Source organism: Tachyglossus aculeatus, chromosome 3, assembly GCF_015852505.1.
Source record: "Tachyglossus aculeatus isolate mTacAcu1 chromosome 3, mTacAcu1.pri, whole genome shotgun sequence".
Taxonomy (NCBI): Eukaryota; Metazoa; Chordata; class Mammalia; order Monotremata; family Tachyglossidae; genus Tachyglossus; species Tachyglossus aculeatus.
In genome coordinates, this window is record NC_052068.1 from 19,701,722 (window position 1) to 19,725,253 (window position 23,532).

General features: G+C 43.8%; 1 protein-coding gene across 2 annotated transcripts in view; it reads right to left on the reverse strand.

The window, feature by feature from the left end:
* The window catches only part of TM9SF3 (transmembrane 9 superfamily member 3), a 126,061-nt gene that overhangs the window by 78,397 nt on the left and 24,132 nt on the right, over positions 1-23,532 (reverse strand). For both annotated transcript variants that reach the window (XM_038743692.1, XM_038743690.1), the window contains exons 2-3: positions 19,534-19,729; positions 6,581-6,703 (exon numbers count right to left, since the gene is read on the reverse strand). In XM_038743692.1, coding sequence (XP_038599620.1) covers positions 6,581-6,703; positions 19,534-19,729 — 319 coding nt within the window. The remainder of the gene's footprint in view (positions 1-6,580; positions 6,704-19,533; positions 19,730-23,532) is intronic.

Genomic DNA, 23,532 nt, shown 5'->3' on the forward strand with positions numbered 1-23,532 from the left:
CACAGTCTAGAAGGGGGAGACAGACAACAAAACAAAACATATTAACAAAATAAAATAAGTAGAATAAATATGTACAAGTAAAATAAATAGAGTAATAAATATGTACAACATATATACATATATACAGGTGCTGTAGGGAGGAGAAGGAGGTAAGGCAGGGGGGATGGGGAGGAGGGAGAGAAGAAGGAGGGGGCTCAGTCTGGGAAGGCCTCCTGGAGGAGGTGAGCTCTCAGTAGGGCTTTGAAGGGAGGAAGAGAGCTAGCTTGGCGGATGTGGGGAGGGAGGAAATTCCAGGCCAGGGGGAGGATATGGGTCAGGGGTTGACGGTGGGACAGGCGAGAACGAGGCACGGTGAGGAGATCAGCGGCAGAGGAACGGAGGGTGCGGGCTGGGCTGGAGAAAGAGGGAAGGGAGGTGAGGTAGGAGGGGGCGAAGTGATGGACAGCCTTGAAGCCAAGAGTGAGGAGTTTTTGCCTGATGCGTAGGTTGATCATTGGAGAGTTATATGTGTGTATTGTTTTCATTTTGATTCATGTAGTGTCAGGTCATAATAATAATAATGGTATTTGTTAAGCAGTTTACTAAGATCTACTTAGACTGTGAGACCAATGACGGGCAGGAACTGTGTCCGAAATGACTATTTCCCTGAATTTAGCACAGTGCTTGATTCCTAGTAAGCACTTAAGTACCAGTTATTATTATTGCCACCCGCCATGCTCAGCACTAGCCTAAGGGGGAGGGAGAACAGGAATATGATCCCCATTTTTCCGTTGAGGAAATTAGGGCACAGAGAAAGTGACTTGCCCAAGGTCACAAAAGACAAGTGGCATAGCCAAAATTAGAACTAAGTCCTCTGACTCTCAGGCTCATCCACTAGGCTGGATTATAATAATAATTAATGATTTTTGGTATTTGTTTAGCGCTTACTATGTGCAAAGCACTGTTCTAAGCGCTGGGGAGGATACAAGGTGATCCGGTTGACCCACAATCTTAATTCCCATTTTACAGATGAGGTAACTGAGGCACAGAGAAGGTAGGTGACTTGCCCAAAGTCAAACAGCTGATAAGCGGCGGAGCCGGCATTTGAACCCATGACCTCGGACTCCCAAGCCCGTGCTCTTTCCACTGAGCCACGCTGCTTCTCTATGTTCACAGACAATCCAGAAGAGCAACAAAAGTGTCAAAAAAATGGTAAGGTGTTATGCCTAAATTTTTTGAGGGTATTTATCATTATTATTGCTATTAATAATAATATGAACAGAAAAAATAATTGTTGTATTTGTTAAGTACTTACTATGTGCCAAGCACTGTACTAAGTGCTGGGGTGGATTCAAGCAAATCGGGTTGCACACAGTCTGTCCCACATGGGGTCACATATCAGACAAGTAGTGGAGCTGGGATTTGAACCCAGGTCCTTATGACACCCAGGACCGTGCTCTAGTCACTAAGCGCGCTGCTTCCCATGTGGGCAAGGGACATATTCATTCATTTAATCGTATTTATTGAGAGCTTACTGTGTGCAGAGCATTGTAGTAAGCGCTTGGAAAGTGAAGGTCAGCAACAGATAGGGACAATCCCTATCCACAGTCGAGAAGGGAAGAGACAGACAAAAAAACAGGTAGATAGGCATCAATAGCATCAAAATAAATAAATAGAATTATAGGTACATACACATTATTAATAATATAAATAGAATAATAAATATGTACATATATACACAAGTTCTGGGGGGGGGAGGTGGACAGAGCAGAGGGAGGGAGTAGGGGTGATGGGGAAGGGATGAGGAGCAGAGGAAAAGGGGGGCTCAGTCTGGTAAGGCCTCCTGGAGGAGGTGAGCCTTCATTAGGGCTTTGAAGGGGGGAAGTGAGCTAGTTTGGAGGATGTGAGGAGGGAGGGCGTTCCAGGCCAGAGGTAGGACATGGGCCAGGGGTCGACAGCAGGACAGGTGAGAATGAGGCACAATGAGAAGGTTAGCGGCAGCAGAGGAGCGGAGTGTGTGGGCTGGTCTGGAGAAGGAGAGAAGGGAGGTAAGGTGGGGGGGGGTGAGGAGATGGAGAGTCTTGAAGCCGAGAGTGAGGAGTTTTTGCTTGATTCGTAGGTTGACAGGCAACCACTGGAGATTTTTGAGGCGGGGAGTGACATTCCCAGAGCATTTCTGTAGAAAGATGATCCGGGCAGCAGAGTGAAGCATAGACTGAAGCGGGGAGAGGCAGGAGGATGGGAGATCAGAGAGGAGGCTGATGCAGTAGTCCAGTCGGGACAGGATGAGAGACTGAACCAGCAAGGTAGAGGTTTGGATGGAGAGGAAAGGGCGGATCTTGGCGATGTTGTGGAGGTGAGACCGGCAGGTTTTGGTGACCGACTGGATGTGTGGGTGAATAAGAGAGCGGAGTCAAGGATGACACCACGGTTGCGGGCTTGTGAGATGGGAAGAATGGTAGTGCCGTCCACGGTGATGGGAAAGTCAGGGAGAGGACAGGGTTTGGGAGGGAAGATAAGGAGCTCAGTCTCAGACAAGCTGAGTTTTAAGGTGTGGGAGGACATCCAGGCGGAGATGTCCTGAAGGCAGGAGGAGAAATGAGCCTGGAGGGAGGGAGAGAGAACAGGGGAAGAGATGTAGATTTGGGTATCACCTGGGCAGAGATAGCTACCATATTATAGCACTGATAGAAACAGCTACCAACTCCATTGTACTGGACTCCCCCAAGCGTTTAATCCAGAGCTCTGTTAATAGTAAGCACTCAATAAATACTATTGATTGATTGGCTGTTGTCTTTCAGGGATCTGCCCCCAGTCTGGATGGTGGAGGATATTTGTTAAGCATTTATATGCCAGCCACTGTTCTAAGCGCTGGGGTAGATGCAAGGTAATCAGGTTGGACACAGTCCCTGTCCCACATGAGGCTCACAGTCTTAATCCCCTTCTAGACTGTGAGCCCGTTGTTGGGTAGGGACCGTCTCTATATGCTGTTGACTTGTACTTCCCAAGCGCTTAGTACAGTGCTCTGCACACAGTAAGCACTCAATAAATACGACTGAATGAATGAATAAATCCCCATATTACAGATGAGATAACTAAGGCACAGAGAAGTTAAGTGCCTGGCCCAAGATCACACAGCAGACAAATGGCAAAGCCAGGACCAGAACCCAGGCCTGTGCTCTTTCCACTGAGCCACTCTGAAAAAGGTATACCTCGAACTCCTAACTTTGTCAGATTATAAAATTACTAGATCTGCAAGTTTTTGAAAGATAAAATATTTTTCCTAAGTTTTTCCTGCCATATCCTTGATCTGCTTCTGTCCGCCACATTTTGCAGGCCCAAGATAAAAAAACACATCTGTCTGAAAGCACCTTTTTTCTCCTCCTGCCCTCTTCCTGCTGGCAGATCCACTAAAAACACCTTGGCTTCTGAGTTGAAGACAGTACTGGACTACAAAACACAGAAACATTGTAGAACAATTTCTTCTCTTAAAAGAGGAAGCCTTACACACCATTAAATATAGTAATAGCTGTCTTCAAGAATATTGCAAGACAGACGCTGACTACTGCTCTTCATTTCTGCAAGGGTAAAATAACGGAAAATAACCTAAAGTGAAGCAAGAAAGATTGCAGCTGTGAAATAAGGATTTTTTTTAATAATATGGGTGATCAATCAATCAATCGTATTTATTGAGCACTTACTGTGTGCAGAGCACTGTACTAAGCGCTTGGGAAGTACAAGTTGGCAACATATAGAGACAGTCCCTACCCAACAGTGGGCTCACAGTCTAAAAGTGATGAAATAGAGCGAGGCCTCGTTTAATTTAGTGCTCTGCACACAGTAAGCGCTCAAAAAAATACCACTGATTAACCATGAGGATTTTTAATAATACAACTGACAATCTTGCGACTAAATCCAGGGGAAAAGCAAGATGATTTCTGGAGGTCCCATTTTAGCTTTATAACTATCTGGGAAGAAAGCGCTGAGCATGGTAGCGTGTTGCACAATAAAGCACCCACTCATTCACCATGTCAAAAATAATTTTTATTTGCACCTTTCTGGATCTAAATAATGCAAAACATTCCTTAAATGTTAAAGGATGTTGAGAAGCAGCATGCTCTAGCGGAAAGAGCACGGGAGTCAGTCCGAGGACCCGGGTTTTAATCCCAGCTCCGCCACTTGCCTGCTGTGTGACCTTGGGCACGTCATTTAACTTCTCTGTGCCTCAGTTACCTCATCTGTAAAATAGGGATTCAAGCTGGGAGCCCCATGTGGGACACGGACTAGAGAAGCAGCGTGGCTCAGTGGTAAAGAGCACGGGCTTTGGAGTCAGAGGTCATGGGTTCAAATCCCGGCTCCGCCAATTGTCAGCTGTGTGACTTTGAGCAAGTCACTTCACTTCTCTGTGCCTCAGTTACCTCATCTGTCAAATGGCGATGAAGACTGTGAGCCCCCCGTGGGACAACCTAATCACCTTGTATCCACCCCAGCGCTTAGAACAGTGCTTTGCACATAGTAAGCGCTTAATAAATGCCATCATTATTATAGATCCAACCTGATTACCTTGTAAGTGCTTAGTACGGGCCTGCCACATAGTAAGTGTTTAACGAACCCCATAAAAAAAACTGATATTCCAATTTTAAGCAAATGCTGCCTCTGGACTCTGACTAGGTCCAATTTCCCTGTAATTTTGGCCCCCCACTGAGCTTTGCCTCTAAGGATTGGTTGTTTGAGGCAAAATCCAAAATCTCTCACAAACCGCAGCTGAACCTCATTATTTTTATAGTGACTCTTCTTCCTTCTCCTTAGAGTGGAGTGCGTTTTTGGAGTGGAGTGCGGTGGAGTGCGTTTTTTCGAGCAACTGCATTGTTTTTATTTCTTCATTCTTCCTTAGAGAAGCAGCGTGGCTCAGTGGAACGAGCCTGGGCTTTGGAGTCAGAGGTCATGGGTTCAAATCCCGGCTCCGCCACATGTCTGCTGTGTGACCTTGGGCAAGTCACTTCACTTCTCTGAGCCTCAGTTCCCTCATCTGTAAAACGGGGATTAAGACTGTGAGCCCCATGTGGGACAACCTGATCACCTTGTATCCCCCCAGTGCTTAGAACAGTGCTTTGCACATAGTAAGTGCTTAACAAATGCCATTATTATTATTATTGTTATTATTATTATTATTATTCTCCACCCAATCCCAAAAGGTTGTTGAGGACCCGACACAGAAATGCCTCCCAGCTGGAAGTGGAGGGAGGGAATGGGACACAGAGGGTTGGGGGATAGCAGGGGGGAAGAGGGCTGGTGAGGAGCTAAGAGTGGCATGGCTTCAAGATGCCAAAGCAGCTGTACTTCTGACCACGGCAGCTGCGAACTGACTCCAGGCCGTCACAGTCGAAAGCCTGCGAGAACTACTTCCTCAGATCAATCAATCAATCATATTTATTGAGCGCTTACTATGTGCAAAGCACTGTACTAAGCGCTTGGGAAGTACAAACTGGCAACATATAGAGACAGTCCCTACCCAACACTGGGCTCACAGTCTAAAAGACTCAGATCAACCGGTGGCATGGCTCTGTTCCCCTCCTTCTCGAGAAAAATTGAGAGGTGACTGAAATCATGTCCTTTCTTTCTCCATCCTCTGTTGTCCATCTGTTTGACAATAAGTACCGCTAACAAAATTTGATAATCGTTCTCTTTTGTGGTTAAGATAAAATACATCCAGTTCTAGAACACGAAGATTATATTCTTGTGAAACCTCATCAATGAGGAAAACTCAGGCCATGGTACCCATCCACTTCAAAGCTGGGCGCTGCCAGAACACTCCCTAATCCCCTAGGCACATTCTATCCAAACCATGTATTGAAAATACACGTTGTGGCAGGACTGGAATTGGTTCAAACCTTTTTAATCATAATTCAAAAGTTCATTTTTAGTCTCCTGAATTTGAAATTAACACAATTTACTGAATAATAACCATAACAGTGATAACTGTGGTATTTGTAAAGAGCTTACCATGTGCCAAGCACTGGAGTAGATATAAGATAATCGGTTCTCACATGGGGCTCCCATTCCAAATGGGAGGGAGCATAGGTAATGAATCCCCATTTTACAAATGAGGGAACTGAGGCCCAGAGAAGTAAAGTGACTTGCCCAAAATCATAAAACAGAGGGGGGATTAGAATCCAGGTCCTCTGACTCCCAATCCTGGGCTCTTTCTACTAGGCCTTATGGCTTCCCAACTGAACAAAGAGGTCCTTTCAAGGGACATTTTTATAGTTAGCCACCCCAAGGAGGAGAGGCTATAGGTTACCAACTTTCATGAAATCCAAAATAGGGACTGGTAATAACTAGTAGTAAAATTACGAGCATTATTATACACCTGGCAAACACACCAAAAGACAAGGCACCCTTTTATGGATAACCAAGAAGCATATCAATCAATCAATCGTATTTATTGAGCACTTACTGTGTGCAGAGCACTGTACTAAGCGCTTGGGAAGTAACAAAATCACCAACGCATCACCTGCTTAAGTGCAAAAACATTCAATATAATATGACTGACTGCTGCAAATATTCTGAACTTTAAAAATATAATGAACATATTACTTACCCCATATTGGTAGGTCATCAATATACATCTGATACCAATAATGATTCTTGATTGCATATACAAATGCATCTCTCTTTGCTTTGTCTAAGTCAATTTCACAATAAGTGGTCTGCATCACATCATCTGTGTAAATTAAAATGTACTAATTAGTCCATTAGTGTGAGTTCTGCTGGTATAATAATAATCACATGAAAAAAACATAGGTCTCAAACTAAAAACTCCTGGGATAGTAAACAAGATGTTATTAAGGCAGTTATTCCTCTTTCTTCATTCTAATCTAACGTATACGAAAATTCCACAAGATGGTAGTTTAAAATGCAGTCCGATTCCTAAAGAACGTAAATTCTCAGAACAGGAAATTGACAGATTGAGAGAAAAAAAATATGCTTAGATCTACGCAAATGAGTCCAACTCGTTTGCTACGGTCAACCATGCCTCTTTCCATACATTTGTGCAAATGTGCATTGCTGCTCACCTCAAGGCCAGAGACACAATGGAGCCTCAGCCAGGCAGAAAGGAAATGGCAAGTCTGGATGGAAATATGGCCCCTGCAGTACTCTTTGCTAATAATAATTCTAAAAATAATATAATAATAATTATGATATTTGTTAAGTGCTTACTATGTGCCAGGCACTCTTCTAAGCACTGGGGTAGATACGAAATAATCAGTCTGGACACAGTCCTTGCCCCATATAGGGCTCACAGTCCTAAATCTTAATCCCCATTTTACAGATGAGGGAACTGGGGTCCAGAGAAGTTAAGTGACTTGCCCAAGGTCACACAGCAGACAAGTGATGAAACTGGGATTAGAGCCCAGGTCCAGAAGTTAAGTGACTTGGACAAGGTCACACAGCAGACAAGTGATGAAACTGGGATTAGAACCCAGGTCCTTATGACATCCAGGGCCATTCTCTAGCCAAAAGGCCATGCTGCTTCTCTAACCAATTGCTGTAACCAATGCCATGGCCTCCGCAATCAATCATTTTAATTGAACATGTCTGCTGTGTGACCTTGGGCACATCACTTCACTTCTCTGGGCCTCAGGTACCTTATCTGTAAAATGGGGATTAAGACTGTGAGCCCTAGGTGGGACGGGGACTGTGTCCTACCTAACTTGAATCTACCCCAGCGCTTAGAACAGTGTTTGGCACATAACAAGCGCTTAACAAATACCATAATTATTATTAGACGGGGGACAGACATTAATATAAATGAATACTTTAGCGATATGTACATAAATGCTGCGGGGCTGAGGGAAGGGTGAATAAAGGGAGCAAATCAGGGCAACACAGAAGGGAGTGGGAAAAAGAGGAAACGAGGGCTGGGTCAGAAGGCCTCTTGGAGGAGATGTAATGGAGAAAGTAATTATCTGTCGGATATGAGGAGGGAGGGCATTCCAAGCCGGAGGAAGGATGTGGGCGAGAGGTCAGCGAAGAGATGGATGAGATTGAGGTAAGTGAGTTGGTTCCACTACAGAAGTGAAGTCTACAGGCTGGGTTGTAATAGAAGAGCAATGAGGTGAGGCAGGAGGGAGAGAAGCAGCATGGCTCAATGGAAAAAGCACAGGCTTTGGAGTCAGAGGTCATGGGTTCAAATCCCGGCTCCGCCAATTGTCCGCTGTGTGACTTTGGGCAAGTCACTTAACTTCTCTGTGCCTCAGTTACCTCATCTGTAAAATGGGGGTGAAGACTGTGAGCCCCCCCGTGGGACAACTTGATCACCTTGTAACCTCCCCCGCACTTAGAACAGTGCTTTGCACATAGTAAGCGCTTAATAAATGCCATCATTATTATTTTCTAGACTGTAAGCCTGCTGTTGGGTAGGGACCGTCTCTATATGTTGCCAACTTGTACTTCCCAAGCGCTTAGTACAGTGCTCTGCATACAGTAAGCGCTCAATAAATATGACTGAATGAATGGAGTGCTTTAAAGAAGATGGTAAGGAATTTCTGTTTGACGTACAGGTGGATGGGCAACCACTGGAGGTTCTTGAGGAGTGGACTGAATGCTTTTGTAGAAAAATGATATGGGAAGCAGAGTGAAGTACAGACTGGAGTGGGGAGAGACAGAAGGCAGAGAGATCAGCAAGGAGGCTGATCCAGTATTCAAAGTGGGCTAGGGTAAGTGCTTGGATTAACGTTGTAGCAGTTCAGATGGACAGGAAAGGGTGGATTTTTACAAGGTTGTCAAGGTTGAACTGACAGGATTTAGTGAGGGATTGAAAATGTGGGTTGCATGAGAGAGATGAGTCAAGAAAAACACGAAGGTAAGAGGCATGTGAGACAGGAATGATGCCTTCCTCTGTGTCCACATTGGGAAGTTATGCTCCCCCTGACTATTCCAGGGCCTCTTCCTTTCCTCTTGAGCAGGACACAAAGCACAACATTCCCATTCATTCTCTTCATCCTCACCATCCCCCCCAGTGCCTGCCTGTACTATCCCCCCCCTTTTTTTATAGTATTTGTTAAGTGTTTACTACGTACCAGGCACTGTATTAAGCACTGGGGTAGATTCAAGCTAATCCGATTGGACACAGTCCATGGCCCACACGGGGCTCACAGTTTTAATCAACATTTTTCAGATGAGGCAGAGAAAAGTGACTTGCCCAAGCTCACACAGCAGACAGGTGGCAGACACAGACTTAAGTCCCCTGATTCCCAGCCCCGCCTCCCTTCTACTACGCCTCGCTGCTTCCCATTCTTTCTCTCCCTGGGTCAGGAAAACAGGGTCTGACCAACCTCACCAAATATCTCCCTGAATGACCTAATGCAGCGTGACTCTCCTACCGGATCTGCATGACCTGCTCTTCTCTACAAAAGGGAATATCCCCACCCCCGGCCCCCGAAGAGTCACAGGAAGGCTCAACAACAAAGCAAACACCACTGGCTCAGGAAGAAGTGGACCATTTTAGCCTCCCACTGAACAGAAATGCTCTCTAAACACTGTTCAACCAGTTCCTCCTGTTTCTGTGCATTCTCATTAGGTTCTTTAGAGGCTGCCTCCTTCTCCCCCATCACAGGACCTGGCGGGTGGCAGTGCTCTATTCTGCTCCTTCCCCTCCCCACAGCATCAATCAATCAATCAATCGTATTTATTGAGCACTTACTGTGTGCAGAGCACTGTACTAAGCGCTTGGGAAGTACAAGATGGCAACATATAGAGACAGTCCCTACCCAACAGTGGGCTCACAGTCTAAAAGGGGGAGGCAGAGAACAAAACCAAACATACTAACAAAATAAAATAAATAGAATAGATATGTACAAGTAAAATAAATATATAGAGTAATAAATATGTACAGACATATACACAACACCTATATATATGTATATATGTTTTGACATATTTATTCTATTTATTTTATTTTGTTAATATGCTTTGTTTTGTTGTCTGTCTCCCCCTTCTAGACTGTGAGCCCGCTGCTGGGTAGGGACCGTCTCAATATGTTGCCAACTTGTACTTCCCAAGCGCTTAGTACAGTGCTCTGCACACAGTAAGCGCTCAATAAATACGATTGAATGCATGAATGAATGCTCACACTCCACTTCTCCAGGCCTTTTTGCTCAGTGACCACTGGGCCAGTCATTCAGACCCTCCCCAACTCTGCTACCCTCACTCTTCTAGGCAGCTGCACTTGCCCACCAAAGCAGCGTGGCTCAGTGGAAAAAGCCCGGGCTTTGGAGTCAGAGGTCGTGGGTTCAAATCCCGGCCCCGCCAGTTGTCAGCTGTGTGACTTTGGGCAAGTCACGTCACTTCTCTGTGCCTCAGTTCCCTCATCTGTAAAATGGGGATGAAGACTGTGAGCCCTCTGTGGGACAGCCTGATCACGTTGTAGCCCCCCCCCCCCCAGCACTTATAAGAGTGCTTTGCACAGAGTAAGCACTCAATAAATGCTATTATTATTATTATTATTAGCAGCCCTGGCTGAGCTCAATCCTCCCAGCACTGGTCACAAAGATTGGCCTGCATGCCAGAGAGCAACAAGGTGAAATTTAGGCATCAGCCTTGGACGACGCCTAGGAGCAGCAGCATAGCACAGTAGATAGAGCGCGGGCCTGGAGTCACAAGGTCATGGGTTCTAACCCCAGCACTGCCACTTGTCTGCTGGGTGACCTTGGGCAAGTCATTTCACTTCTCTGGGCCTCAGTTACTTCACCTGGAAAATGGGAATTGAGACGGTGAGACCCACGTGGGACTGTGTCCAACCCAATTTGCTTGTATCCTCCCCAGTGTTTAGTAAAGTGCCTGGCACATAGTAAGCGCTCAACAAATACCATAATGATGATGATGGAAAACACCCACTGCTGCTGCAGCACCACTAGGAATAAGGAAGGCTGGCATGGGGTAAGGGCTAAGGGATCAGACTGGAATACATTTATTTAATCATTTTTTGCTTGATGTTTCTTAGTTGCATTGGTACTTTCACTCCCATTCCTACTGTATGCATATAATTTGGGTCAAAGTCCTCTTTTAGGTTATAATTTGAGAGAGGGAACTGTCTAGAACAGCGTTTTTACCCACAACCAGTACTCAACTACTGATGATGAAGGGCGACGGAGTGGATTGCATGCCTGGGATGTGTATTGAGGGCATGCTTCTGGAATGTGGCTTTGTAAGAGACAGTGATCTGTGGGGTGCATATGCATATTTGGAAAGCAAAACCACTTGCTGAAATCGCTGCGGAGAAGATGGAGTTTTGGCTACTTTGGCTACTAGAGAAGCAGCATGGCTCACTGGAAAGAGCCCGGGCTTTGGAGTCAGAGGTCGTGGGTTCAAATCCCATCTCCGCCAATTGTCAGCTGTTTGACTTTGGGCAACTCACTTCACTTCTCTGTGCCTCAGTTCCCTCATCTGTAAAATGGGGGTTAAAACTGTGAGCCCCCATGGGACAACCTGATCACCTTATAACCCCCCCAGCGCTTAGAACAGTGCTTTGCACACAGTAAGCTCTTAATAAATGCCATCATTATTATTATTAGAGAAGCGGCGTGGGCTAGTGGAAAGAGCTTGGGCCTGGGAATCAGATGACCTGGTTCTAACCCTGGCTCTGCCACTTGCCTGATGGATGACCTTGGACAAGTCACTTCACTTCTCCGTGCCTCAGTTCCCTCAACTACAAAACGGGGATTCAATACCTCTACTTCCTCTTCTTAGACTGTGAACCCCATGTGGGACCTGATTATCTTGTACCTAACCCACCGTACAGTACATTGCTTGGCACCCTCCATTCATAGTAAGCAGTGTGGCTTAGTGGAAAGAGCATGGGTGCTCTACACACAGTAGGCGCTCAATAAATACGATTGAATGAATTGAATGAATGAATGAATGAATGGGCTTGGGAGTCAGAGGTCGGGGGTTCTAATCCAGGCTCTGCCACTTGTCTGCTGTGTGACCTGGGGCAAGTCACTTCACTTCTCTGGGGCCCAGTTACCTCATCTGTAAAATAGGGATTGAGACTGTGAGCACCACATGGGACAACCTGATTACCTTGTATCTACCCCAGCGCTTAGAACGGTGCTTGGCACATAGTAAGTGCTTAACAAATACCATCATCATAAAACTCTTAAACTGCACAATTATTATTATCATTATTATTATTTAATAGGAACTCATCTTCCCCCCCAAACCCTGCCCTCCCTTAACTTTCCTATCATTGTAGACAATACCGCCATACTCCGTCTCACAAGCTCATGACCTTGGCATTATCTTCAATTCGACTCTCTCATTCAACCCACACGCTCAATCTGTCACCAACACTTGTCGTTTCTACCTTCGCATCTTCAGAATCCACTTTTCCTCTCCATCCACACTGCTACTACACCAATCCAAGCACTTATCCAATCCCGTCTTGATTACTGCATCGGCCTCCTCACTCAACTCCCTGCCTCCTGGCTCTCCCATATGCCGACCACATTGCACTCTACTGCCTGGATCATTTCTCTGAAAAAACTTCTTTGCAGTTCCCCACACCTCAGTACCATCCAACGGCTGTCCCTCCACTTCCAGATCACACAGAAACCCCTTACTGTTGGCATTCATTCAGCTCTCCCGTCCCTACCTTACCTCACTGATGGACTCATATCATGTAATCTACACACTTCACTCCACTAACGCCAACCTATGATCTGTACTCTCCATAGTCCATCTCGCCACCAACCCCTTGTCCTCCCTGTGGCCTGGAAATCCCTCTCCTTCACAGCTAACAGGCTATCATTTCCTGCACCTTCAAAGCCCTATTAAAATCACATCTCCATCAAGATGCCTTCTCTAAGCCCTCATTTCACTCTCCTTCATTGCTAATCACTCAGATCTGTATCCATTAAGCACTTGATATTCATCCCACCCCAGCCCCACCATATTTGTGCCATTTCTCCTCTCTGTAATTTCTTTTAATGTCTGTCTCCTGTAGCCTGCAAGCTACTTGTTGGCAGGGATCATGTCTACCAACTCTATTGTATTGTACTCTCCTCGTTGGCAGGAATCATGTCTACCAACTCTATTGTATTGTACTCTCCTTGTTGGCAGGAATCACATCTACCAACTCTATTGTATTGTACTAAATGCTAACTACAGTGCTCTCCACCCAGTCAGCGGTCCATAAATCCCACTGATTACTGAGTGCTGTGTAGGTGCTCTGCTGAACATGGGCCACCCTGTTGGATCGTGGGAAACCACCGCTTAATCTGGAAAGGACAGTCAACCTGGAATCGCCAAGTCTGTCATTTCAAGCTGTCAAAGTAAAAATAAAATCTGTGCTTTAGATTTTTAAAGAGGAAATACTTGTAATAGGACGCCACTGGTAGGCTGGTTTTTTTCAGATAACGTGCCATGACTGAACGTCAGGCAGTGTTGTCGTCACAGGCAGCAATAACAAAATGTCACTGCTCGTTCAGTGTCACTAGGAATTTAGATGTAAAAACCACAGAGTGGCTTCAGCCTCGGCATCTCTTCCATTACAAATTAAGCACTGAAATGTGGTTTTATAAGACAGACAAAGATCTGTGGGGGGGATTTGCAAACTTAGAAAGCAAAATTTAGACCATGAGCCCCACGGGGGCAGGGACTATCCAACTTGATTACCTTGTATCTACTCCAGAGTTTAGAATACTGTTTGACATGTATCATAATAATAAGCACCAAAAGACAGAATGTACATTTTGGTTTAAGGAACACAAAATGACAGAATTTGCTTCAAATACTGGCAGCAGCCATCCAAAACACATAAAGATGACCAATCTTTTCTAAACTCCTATTGATTTTCATGACTTCCAAGTTAAGGAGAAGTCAAGGTTTCAAGTGATATTAACCTATTTAAAGACTGATATTAACCTATTTAAAGTCAAATTAAAAATAAATGAAAATGGGTGGATTGGAAATGGAAATTCTGACAATGTTCATATTACCATGACACCCCCTTTTCACTCCTTGGGGGGAAAACTTTCTTTTAAGGTACTAAGCTGATTTAAAATTAAGTGTTTCCCTGCATTTCCATATAAATTACAAGTGGAGAATTGGCAACTTTCTCTTGCCAACAAATCAGACCTACGATTTAGCCATATGTCAAGGCCAGTGCCAAAGACTAATGGCACAGGTTTATGATTAGCAGGAAATTTCACTTTTGAGACAGGGGATTAAAACTGGACTGCAAATTGATCTGTGGCACATAAATGAGAGAATGGAAAAGAACGAAAGAAACTAAGAGTCAATCGTCTCAGTTTACAGAAGGGGAAGACTTCGAGACATAATATCATCCTGTAGCAGTTATCTTACTATGGCTTTTACTCTCATGAGCATCAGTCATAATACCATCCAACATACTGGCAGCTTCCATCTCATCCATCAGTGGAAAGAGCCCGGGCTTTGGAGTCAGAGGTCATGGGTTCAAATCCCCGCTCCGCCAACTGCCAGCTGTGTGACTTTGGGCAAGTCACTTAACTTCTCTGTGCCTCAGTTCCCTCATCTGTAAAATTGGGGATTAAGAGTGTGAGCCCACCGTGGGACTACCTGATCACCTTGTAACCTCCCCAGCACTTAGAACAGTGCCTTGCATATAGTAAGCGCTTAATAAATGCTATTATCATTATTATTATTATTATTATTATTATTATTGTTATTATTATTATTATTATTATTATCATCATCCACCCAAACCATGACTGGAAATTTAGACAGTGGCCACAGAGGGCTCGGCACTGTCTTATGGACAGGTTTACTAAAAGTTAAGTTACAAGCCTATAGGAGGCAGCCAGAGGGAGAGAGGAGAGGTCATTTTAATGGAAGGTAAGAGGTACAGCCAGGGGGTCAAAACATAAAAAACAAGACACCATGGTGTTTCAGCAGGGAACTTGACCCAACTCTGCAAGACAGGGAAAAAAGAATCCCAAACGATTACTACATGATGGTGAGTCGGACCCCTCAGTCACAAGTCTGATGTGCAGCAATGGCCATAAAGGCTGACCAGGTGCTGGTAATTAGCAGGAAGGGGATGGAAAACAGAACCAAAAGCAGAGTTTTCTCACTTCATAAAACCCTGCTACCCCCCCCACCCGGAAATACTGCATGCGGTTCTAGAATCCACATGTTAGGAAGAGTGTAACAGGACCGGGAAAAAGTGCAGAAGGGCAACCAAAAATGCTTCTTTATGAGGGCAGCTTGACTGACAGGGCTGGATCTCCTCCGACTGAAGAGACCCATGCTGGGGGCAGTGGGGGTGGAGAGAGACACGCTATTATTATTATTGTAATTATTAATCATATTTATGAGTGCTTACTGTGCACAAAGCACTGTACTACGTGCTTGGAAGACTATAATTTAACATAAAACACAATCCCTGCCCAAAATGAGCTCACAGTCTCGAGGGGGAGGCAGACATTAATACAAATAAATAAATAAATAAATAAATTACAGATATATACACAGTGATTGTACATTGCTGGTCCCCCAAATCCCAAACACTGGGTTGAGAGGGTGAGAGGAAACTCCTTTTAAAGTTTGAGGGTGGTGGCCCAGAACTAACAAATTAAAAAAACCCAAAACAACTTTTTTCTACAGTAAGTAATTGGCTTATGGGCTCATTTACCACTCTCCCTCCTACTCAGATCATGAGCCCTGTTTCAGACAGGGACTTTATCTGGCCTAATTAATTTGTATCTACCCAGCCCTTAAAACAGTGCATGACGCATAGTAAGAACTTAACCAAAACCACAAACAAAGTGAAAACATCTGGGCTCGAAGGAATTTAGATAAATGAATGGGTAAGCAATCTGTAATGGATTATTGGAGGGAATCACCAGGGATGTTAAATGGTGCTTCTTAAACAACAGGATCAATATCCTGTAAATGGTTCCTGCTGCCAAAATCACACAGAATGTGGGACTGGATGGATCAGTGACCTAAAACCAGTAAAATCACCACCTGTATGGGAAGTGGGGAGGGACGGTGCCTGCATTTGGGGAATTTTTGCAAGAAGAATTAGCAAGATCCCCTAATATAAGGGAGGTGGGCCAAGGACAGAAGCATGGAATGTGAAAAGGAAGTTGGTCTGCTAAGCAGCCCAGGGCACTTGTGGGTTTAACAGGCGAAGGATGTCAGGGCTTCCGCCTTGGTTAAAAATGAGGATTATACACTGCAATAATAATAATAATAATGGCATTTATTAAGCACTTACTATGTGCAAAACACTGTTCTAAGCGCTCGGGAGATTACAAGTTTATCAGATTGTCCCACAGGGGGCTCAGTCTTAATCCTCATTTTACAGATGAGGGAACTGAGGCACAGAGAAGTTAAGTGACCTGCCCAAAGTCACACAGCTGACAAATGGCAGAGCCGGGATTTGAACACATGACCTCTGACTCCAAAGCCCGTGCTCTTTCCACTGAGCCATGCTGCTTCTGGGCAGGGGATATGCCTGCCAACTCAACAGAACTGCACTCTCCCATAATTTACTACAGTGTTCTGCATATAGTAACCACTCAGTACCACTGATTAAGGAGCAAACAATAACTGCTCTTTGCAAAGTGGATCTGAGCTACTGGGTAGGAACACATCTGAAAACCTGGGAACTCAAGGAATACGTTAGGAAAGTAGAAAGCAAACAGACGGAGAGCCAGAAATGGACAGAGAGGGATGAGAAATGGTCTAGCACTGCCAGCTGACAAACTAATTCAATCATTGTTTTTATCCCAAATTTGGTTCTGTTTGAATTAAAGTGGTTTCAGGATAGCCCACCCTACTCATATTTTTTTTTAAATCATGTTATTAAGAAACTGAGGAAATGGGCGTCCATCCCAGGAGATCCTTTCCCCATCTGACCACCCACCATCCAAGCTGATGTTTTGTTTAGCCTCACTTAGTCAAAAGCTTATTTTCATTATGCTCGAGAATCAGCTAACTGATTTTCATCCATTAAAAAGGAGGTACCTGAAGATTGAAAGTACTTAAGATCACACAGGTGTCTTCAGGTTTTTCACTCCATCTTTATTCTCACCTATTGAGATCACTGGGGAAATTTACTTCCTTCTTGTAGCAGTAAATCAATAAAACATACTCTGACTTCACTTAATCAGAGAAGACGATAAGTCCCTTCTGTCAATGTAACTTTCTGTATTTGTGCTGCAAAGGGAACTGCTATAAATTTATATGACCTACTCTTTTTTAAAAAAGTCACACAAACTGAAGAGCAATACCTAAACACCATAACTGAATGCAATCAAGTTACAAAAATTCTATTAGACTGAAATATATGCAAAATGGTTTTCCAATCTAGAAAGGAAAAAGACTAAAGATTTGCCGACTTTGCTGTGTAGTAATTTCCACTATAAACTTCTGATACAAGACTATGTTTACTGTTCCTTGGGGAAAGCCAGAAGAGAAACATTATAATTCCTTAAAACAAACAAAAAACACTCAACAATTGTTTGTACCGAAACTCACCCATATGCTTACTGTTTCTAAAAATGATTTACAACACTACAAACCACAAAACCAATCTTTCTGGACCAACAGATTTTGGCTGGAAAATAATAAAGTATTCCTGCTGCCTTTTTTTGGTTTTATAAATATGTCTATTTTCCATTTCAATATGTTCTAGAAAAAAGAAGACTGCACCACAAACACACACACAAAAACAAAGAAAGCTCCTTAGAATGTCTAGCATTAAGAGAATGAAAGACTGAATTCCCAAAAGAGTTCACAGATCAGGGTCATTTACTAATGGTTTTCAAGGAACAGCGAATTTCCACAGACAATTTAAATAATTTGCCCACAGTCAAGCAGGAGTGAAGTGGATAAACCGGAACAGGAACCCAAGGTCTCTGACTCCCAAGCCTATGCTCTTTTCTCTAGGCCACACTAGAGAAGCAGCATGGCTCAATGGAAAGAGAGCGGGCTTTGGAGTCAGAGGTCATGGGTTCGAATCCCAGATCTGCCAACTGTCACCTGTGTGGCTTTGGGCAAGCCACTTAACTTCTCTGTGCCTCAGTTCCCTCATCTGTAAAATGGGGATTAAGAATGTGAGCCCCCTGTGAGACAACCTGATCACCCTGTAACAGTGCTTGCACATAGTAAGTGCTTAATAAATGCCATTATTATTATTATAATAATAATAATATTATATTAGATAACCATAAAAATACAAATTTTTAGTGGTATTTGTAAAGTGCTTACTCTATGCCAGGCACTGTACTAAGCGTTGGGGTAGATACAAGCGAATCAGGTTGGACCCAATCCATGCTCCCACATGGGGCTCACTGTTTTAATCCCCATTTTACAAGTGAGATGACTGAGGCAGACAAATTAAGTGACTTGCCCATGGTCACAGAGCAGACAAGAGTTGGAGCCCGGATTAGAACCCAGGTCACTAGGCCACACTGCCTGTGCTCCACCTTTTTTTTCCAAGATCCAAGGAGATCTTGTTAATCCTTGAAACTCGGACGACAAAAAGCAGACTCCATTTTACTGAGTAAAACTGAAACAATGAACAGAAGTGCGACATTAAGATCACACAAGTCGGTAGCAGTTCGTGAGTCAAATTTGGTTTCCTGGTTTTACGGCCAAGGTTCTAGATGAGAATCAAGTGACAGATGAAAGTTTGGTAAGGAGGAAAAATACCTACTATGGGGTTTTTGGCACAAAAACAAAATACATTTATTAAATTGCTAGATTAACAGGTTTTCCTTTAGCCAAGGCAAACTCAGACAAGGAATAATCTCACCAATTTTAGAACACCAAAGGGAAAGTTAAAATCCTCGAATAAACTTCAAAGGGATCAGAATTTCCCACATCTTGAATGAATAAAATCCCACAAACCACTAAAGAACCAGATAACATGGAAGTCTGAGTAATTAGCCAAACAAAGATAATATCTTTGAATACTGAAGTTAATAAGCTTCCCCGTTGGGGATATTGTGATGGTACTTCATAAAAAAACACTGAACCTTGGAAACCAGACCCTTACCTTCCTTCCTAAAACCAGTTCTCTCCCTAAACTTTGGCCATCTCTGTCAATAGCCTCTTGACCTTGGAGTCCTATTGACCTCATCTCACTCTCATTCATTCCCCACCTCCAATCCATCACCAAATCCCACCATTTTCCCTTCCCGCAATTTCACATGTCCTTCCATTCCTGTGAACTACCCAAGCCCCTCCTCCCTCCTCTAATCTAGCACTGGTACTATAATGGTGGCTCCCTTGCTGATCTCCTCCTTTTAGGTCTCATTGCTCCCCCTCCTCAAAAAAGTATGTCCTTCTGAGGTCTCCAATGTCCCCCAACATTCAACCCAAGCTCCTCATCACTGCTTTCAAGGTTCAGCTTCCCCACACCCAGAGGCCCTCTTTTTCCACTTCATGTCAGCTCGTTGCCCCAATCAATTCAAGCTACCATCACCTTCCTCCCCTGGCATTGAGCTCTTCTACCATCATGCATGAATAATTTGAATTGTGAAGGCTTTAAGTGCTTACCTTTGAATTTAATGTCCAGACCACTAAATTCCAGTTCAACTCCTTGAAGTGCTTCTCCCAGGGTTTCATGGTAATGGCTGATGCTTTTTTTGGATCCCACACAGAAGGGAAGTGAGAAGTACTTATACGTTTCTTGGCGATTGTGATATGGTCCTACGGTATTCATCCACAAAACAACTTCTTCTTTATCTAGGTACTAAGGAAAAAGCACATTAGGAGATGTGAAAACTGCAATGCTGAACTCATGTCACAGTACTTGCTATTTATGTTAGGTAAGAACAGCTATATACTAGTTGGAAAAAAATTTACCCCCTGGAAATAATATATTAGATACTCTGGAAGGACACGTACTGTTCAACTCCTCAAAGGGGTGTTCAGTGGATAGCCACCATGCACTTAGTGGTCTAAGCGAATGAATGCCCCTCCCAAAATTATTAACCCACTACCAGGGTCACTGGAAAAAGAGGGCCCAGCGTGTTTAAAACTTCAACTACAGTACACCAAAATGTTTCTTCAGTATTTTTGAAATTATAAATGTTATGAGAGACAACGTGAGTTCAGATAAATGTCGCCCACAGCAATAATAACAATCATTAAAAAAAAAAACCCTACTGTAGCCTTTGGTGGCGTCAATTCTACCAAACCTGCCAAAGTGAAAGATGAAGGGAAGGAAATCAAAATCAAAAACACATTTTGAATGGTTCGGCAATTCCAATGAGTAGATGTAAACTGCAATGTCCTTTACTCAACTGAACAAAAATCTCTAATTGGCTTATTTGGCAAGTCCGTATAATAATTTCCCTTGAACGCTGACAGATGCATTGAGGGCTCAGTATTAGCAAAATTGGCATTTGCAAACTGAAAAAAAGGAGAAGGATTCCAATCCCCACCCTCAAATTCCCTCTTCAATATATCTGGCCCCATAAATACATATTGATTTATAAGAAGCAGCGTGGCTCAGTGGGAAGAGCACGGGCTTTGGAGTCAGAGGTCATGGGTTCAAATCCCGGCTCCGCCGCTTGTCAGCTGTGTGACTTTGGGCAAGTCGCTTCACTTCTCTGTGCCTCAGTTACCTCATCTGTAAAATGTGGATTAAGACTGTGAGCCCCCTGTGAGACAACCTGATCACCTTGTTAACCTCCCCAGCGCTTAGAATAGTGCTTTGCACATAGTAAGCGCTTAATAAATGCCATCATTATTATTACTATTATTATGATTATTTTCTGTTGGAATTATAGCACCCCTGGAATTTCAGTCAGGTTTTCCACATATTCAAATGCTTTTACTGTTAACATTTTTTAAAGGATAATCGGATGCAGAGAAATTTCAGAAAACCAAATGCTCCTGAGAGCAGCAGCAGTAGATTTGCGGGCAGTGGTACCCTCCTGCTGCTAGACTCCTGGGGGCTCTAGCCTGGAGGCAATGGGATTAGAGGTCAATAGATTCATTCATTCTTTCATTCATATTTATTGAGCGCTTACTGTGTGCACAGCACTGTACTAAGTGCTTGGGACTGGACTCTGGCCGCTGAAAATGATAGTCCAGCACGCAGACCAGTTCTAAAAATAGCACATCCAAAGGAGGAAGGGGCAGCTTGGCTTGGTGGAAAAGCCACAGACAGGAGATGAGGATTCTAATCATGCCTCTGCCACTTGCCTATTGCGTACCCTTGGACAAGTCACTAAATTTCTCTGGGTTTCAGTTTCCTCATCTTTATAAATGGGGATACGGTACCAGCTCTCCCTCCTCCTTAGACTAAAAGCCTCTTTTGGGACAGGGCTTATGTCCAATCTCCTCAGACTGTATCGTATTAATCTCTTCCTAAAATCACTTCTCTTCTGGGAAGCCTTCCGAAATTACGCCCTGCTTCCCCCAACTTCCTATCCCCCCTGCATAATAATAATAATAATAATAATAATGGTATTTGTTAAGCGCTTACAATGTGCCGAGCACATAGTGCTGAGAGCTCACCTCCTCCAGGAGGCCATCCCAGACGGAGCCCCCTCCTTCCTCTCCCTCTCCCCATCCCCCCACCCTACCTCCTTCCCCTCCCCACAGCACCTGTATATGTTTGTACAGATTTATTACTCTATTTATTTTACTTGTACATATCTACTATTCTATTTATTTTATTTTGTTAATATATTTTGTTGTGTTGTCTGTCTCCCCCTTCTAGAGTGTGAGCCCGTTGCTGGGTAGGGACCGTCTCTGTTGCCAACTCGTACTTCCCAAGCGCTTAGTACAGTGCTCTGCACACATGAAGCGCTCAATAAATGATTGAATGAATGAATGAGCACCACAACATCAATACACTTGGATCTGTGCCCATTAGACACTTGCTAGACTTCTAGACTGTGAGCCCGTTGTTGGGTAGGGACCATCTCTATATGTTGCCAACTTGTACTTCCCAAGTGTTTAGTACAGTGCTCTGCACACAGTAAGCGCTTAATAAATATGACTGACTGAATGAATGAATGCTATTCACCCCACCCTCAGCCACTCAGCACTTAGGTACATATCTATAAAACTTATTTATATGTCTGTCTCCAGCATTAGATGCTCAGTTCATTGTGGGCAGGGAACAAGTGTACCAACTCTGTTATACTCTACTCTCCCAAGTGCTCTGCACACAGTATGCACTCAATAAATATCATTCATTGATCGTCTCTGTCACGGTATAGTGTTTGGCACATAGCAAGTGCTTAACAAATTACACTACTATTAGGGGAGATCATGTGTACACTCCCATTATGCTGTTTTTAGTGTAGCATTAGTTAAAGCCACCTAAAGTAATTGAAACTGGAATCTGTAGCCCACAGCAACTGATTCTATGGACCACATAAGACCAGTGGGCCAGCAACTGCACCACACAATGACCTACAAACGCCTCTCTACCTTCATTAATCTCTTCTTAAGATCCCTTAGGGCCACCCCATGAAAACTAAGCTCCCAATCATCCCAATCATGGGCCTAACCAGCAGGCCAAACAGGACACTTCCCATTACACCAACCACTAAGATGGACTTCCTTATCTCTGCTACCCCACCTCCCACTTCCAAGATCAACAAATTGGCACTGATAAAATACCAGGAACAAATACTGAAATGTACAAGTTCAGGAGCAACTTGGGGTGGGGGAAGAAGCGTGACTATACTAGGCACTCAGAGCAACAGCAACCTTCTGGGCAAGGGAGAAGGAGAGCAATAAAGAAAAATTTTACAAAAGGCAGGCACGCATGGTGAAAACCTCTCAGGATTTCCTAAATACATAAGACATGCCACTTTTAACTAATTATTAAAATAGGGCTTGAAGTAATATGTAACATGCAGAATCTTATTTACTTAGTATTCTTGAATAAAAATACAAACACTAAACTGCACACTTAAGGAAGTGAATGCCAAAGCTCCACACAACCAAGCCAGATCATTTGGCAAAGCACACAATAAGTTCAAAGTCCTGTCAAACAATACCTTGAAAGAGAAACAAGGAATAATGAAAGCCACCATATTTACAGATAGAAAAATGTTGTTCTTTCCCAGAAGGTGGGCAGTTATTTTGGTCATGGGCCATTTTCCCCTTTTGGTATTTGTTAAGCTCTTATGCCAGGCCAGGAACACATCCTGATCACCTTGGTTGCCCTTCCCTTAGCATGCACTTTCTAAAATGTGGTGAGTAGAACTGAAAGGTTACCCCAGGCGCAGGGAAGAATTTCACATTCAGGATTCTTGCTTTTCCTTCAACAAATATTGACAATCTTACTATCAATCAAACATATTTACTGAGCACTTACTGTGTGCAAGAGCATTATACTAAGCTTGGGAGAGTACGATATAATAGTTGGTAGTCATGTTCCCTGCCTGCAAGGCGATTACGATCTAGGGGCCTGGGACAGGGCCTGTGGCTGATCTGACTATCAATCAATCAATCGTATTTACTGAGCGCTTACTGTGTGCAGAGCACTGTACTAAGCGCTTGGGAAGTACAAGTCGGCAACACATA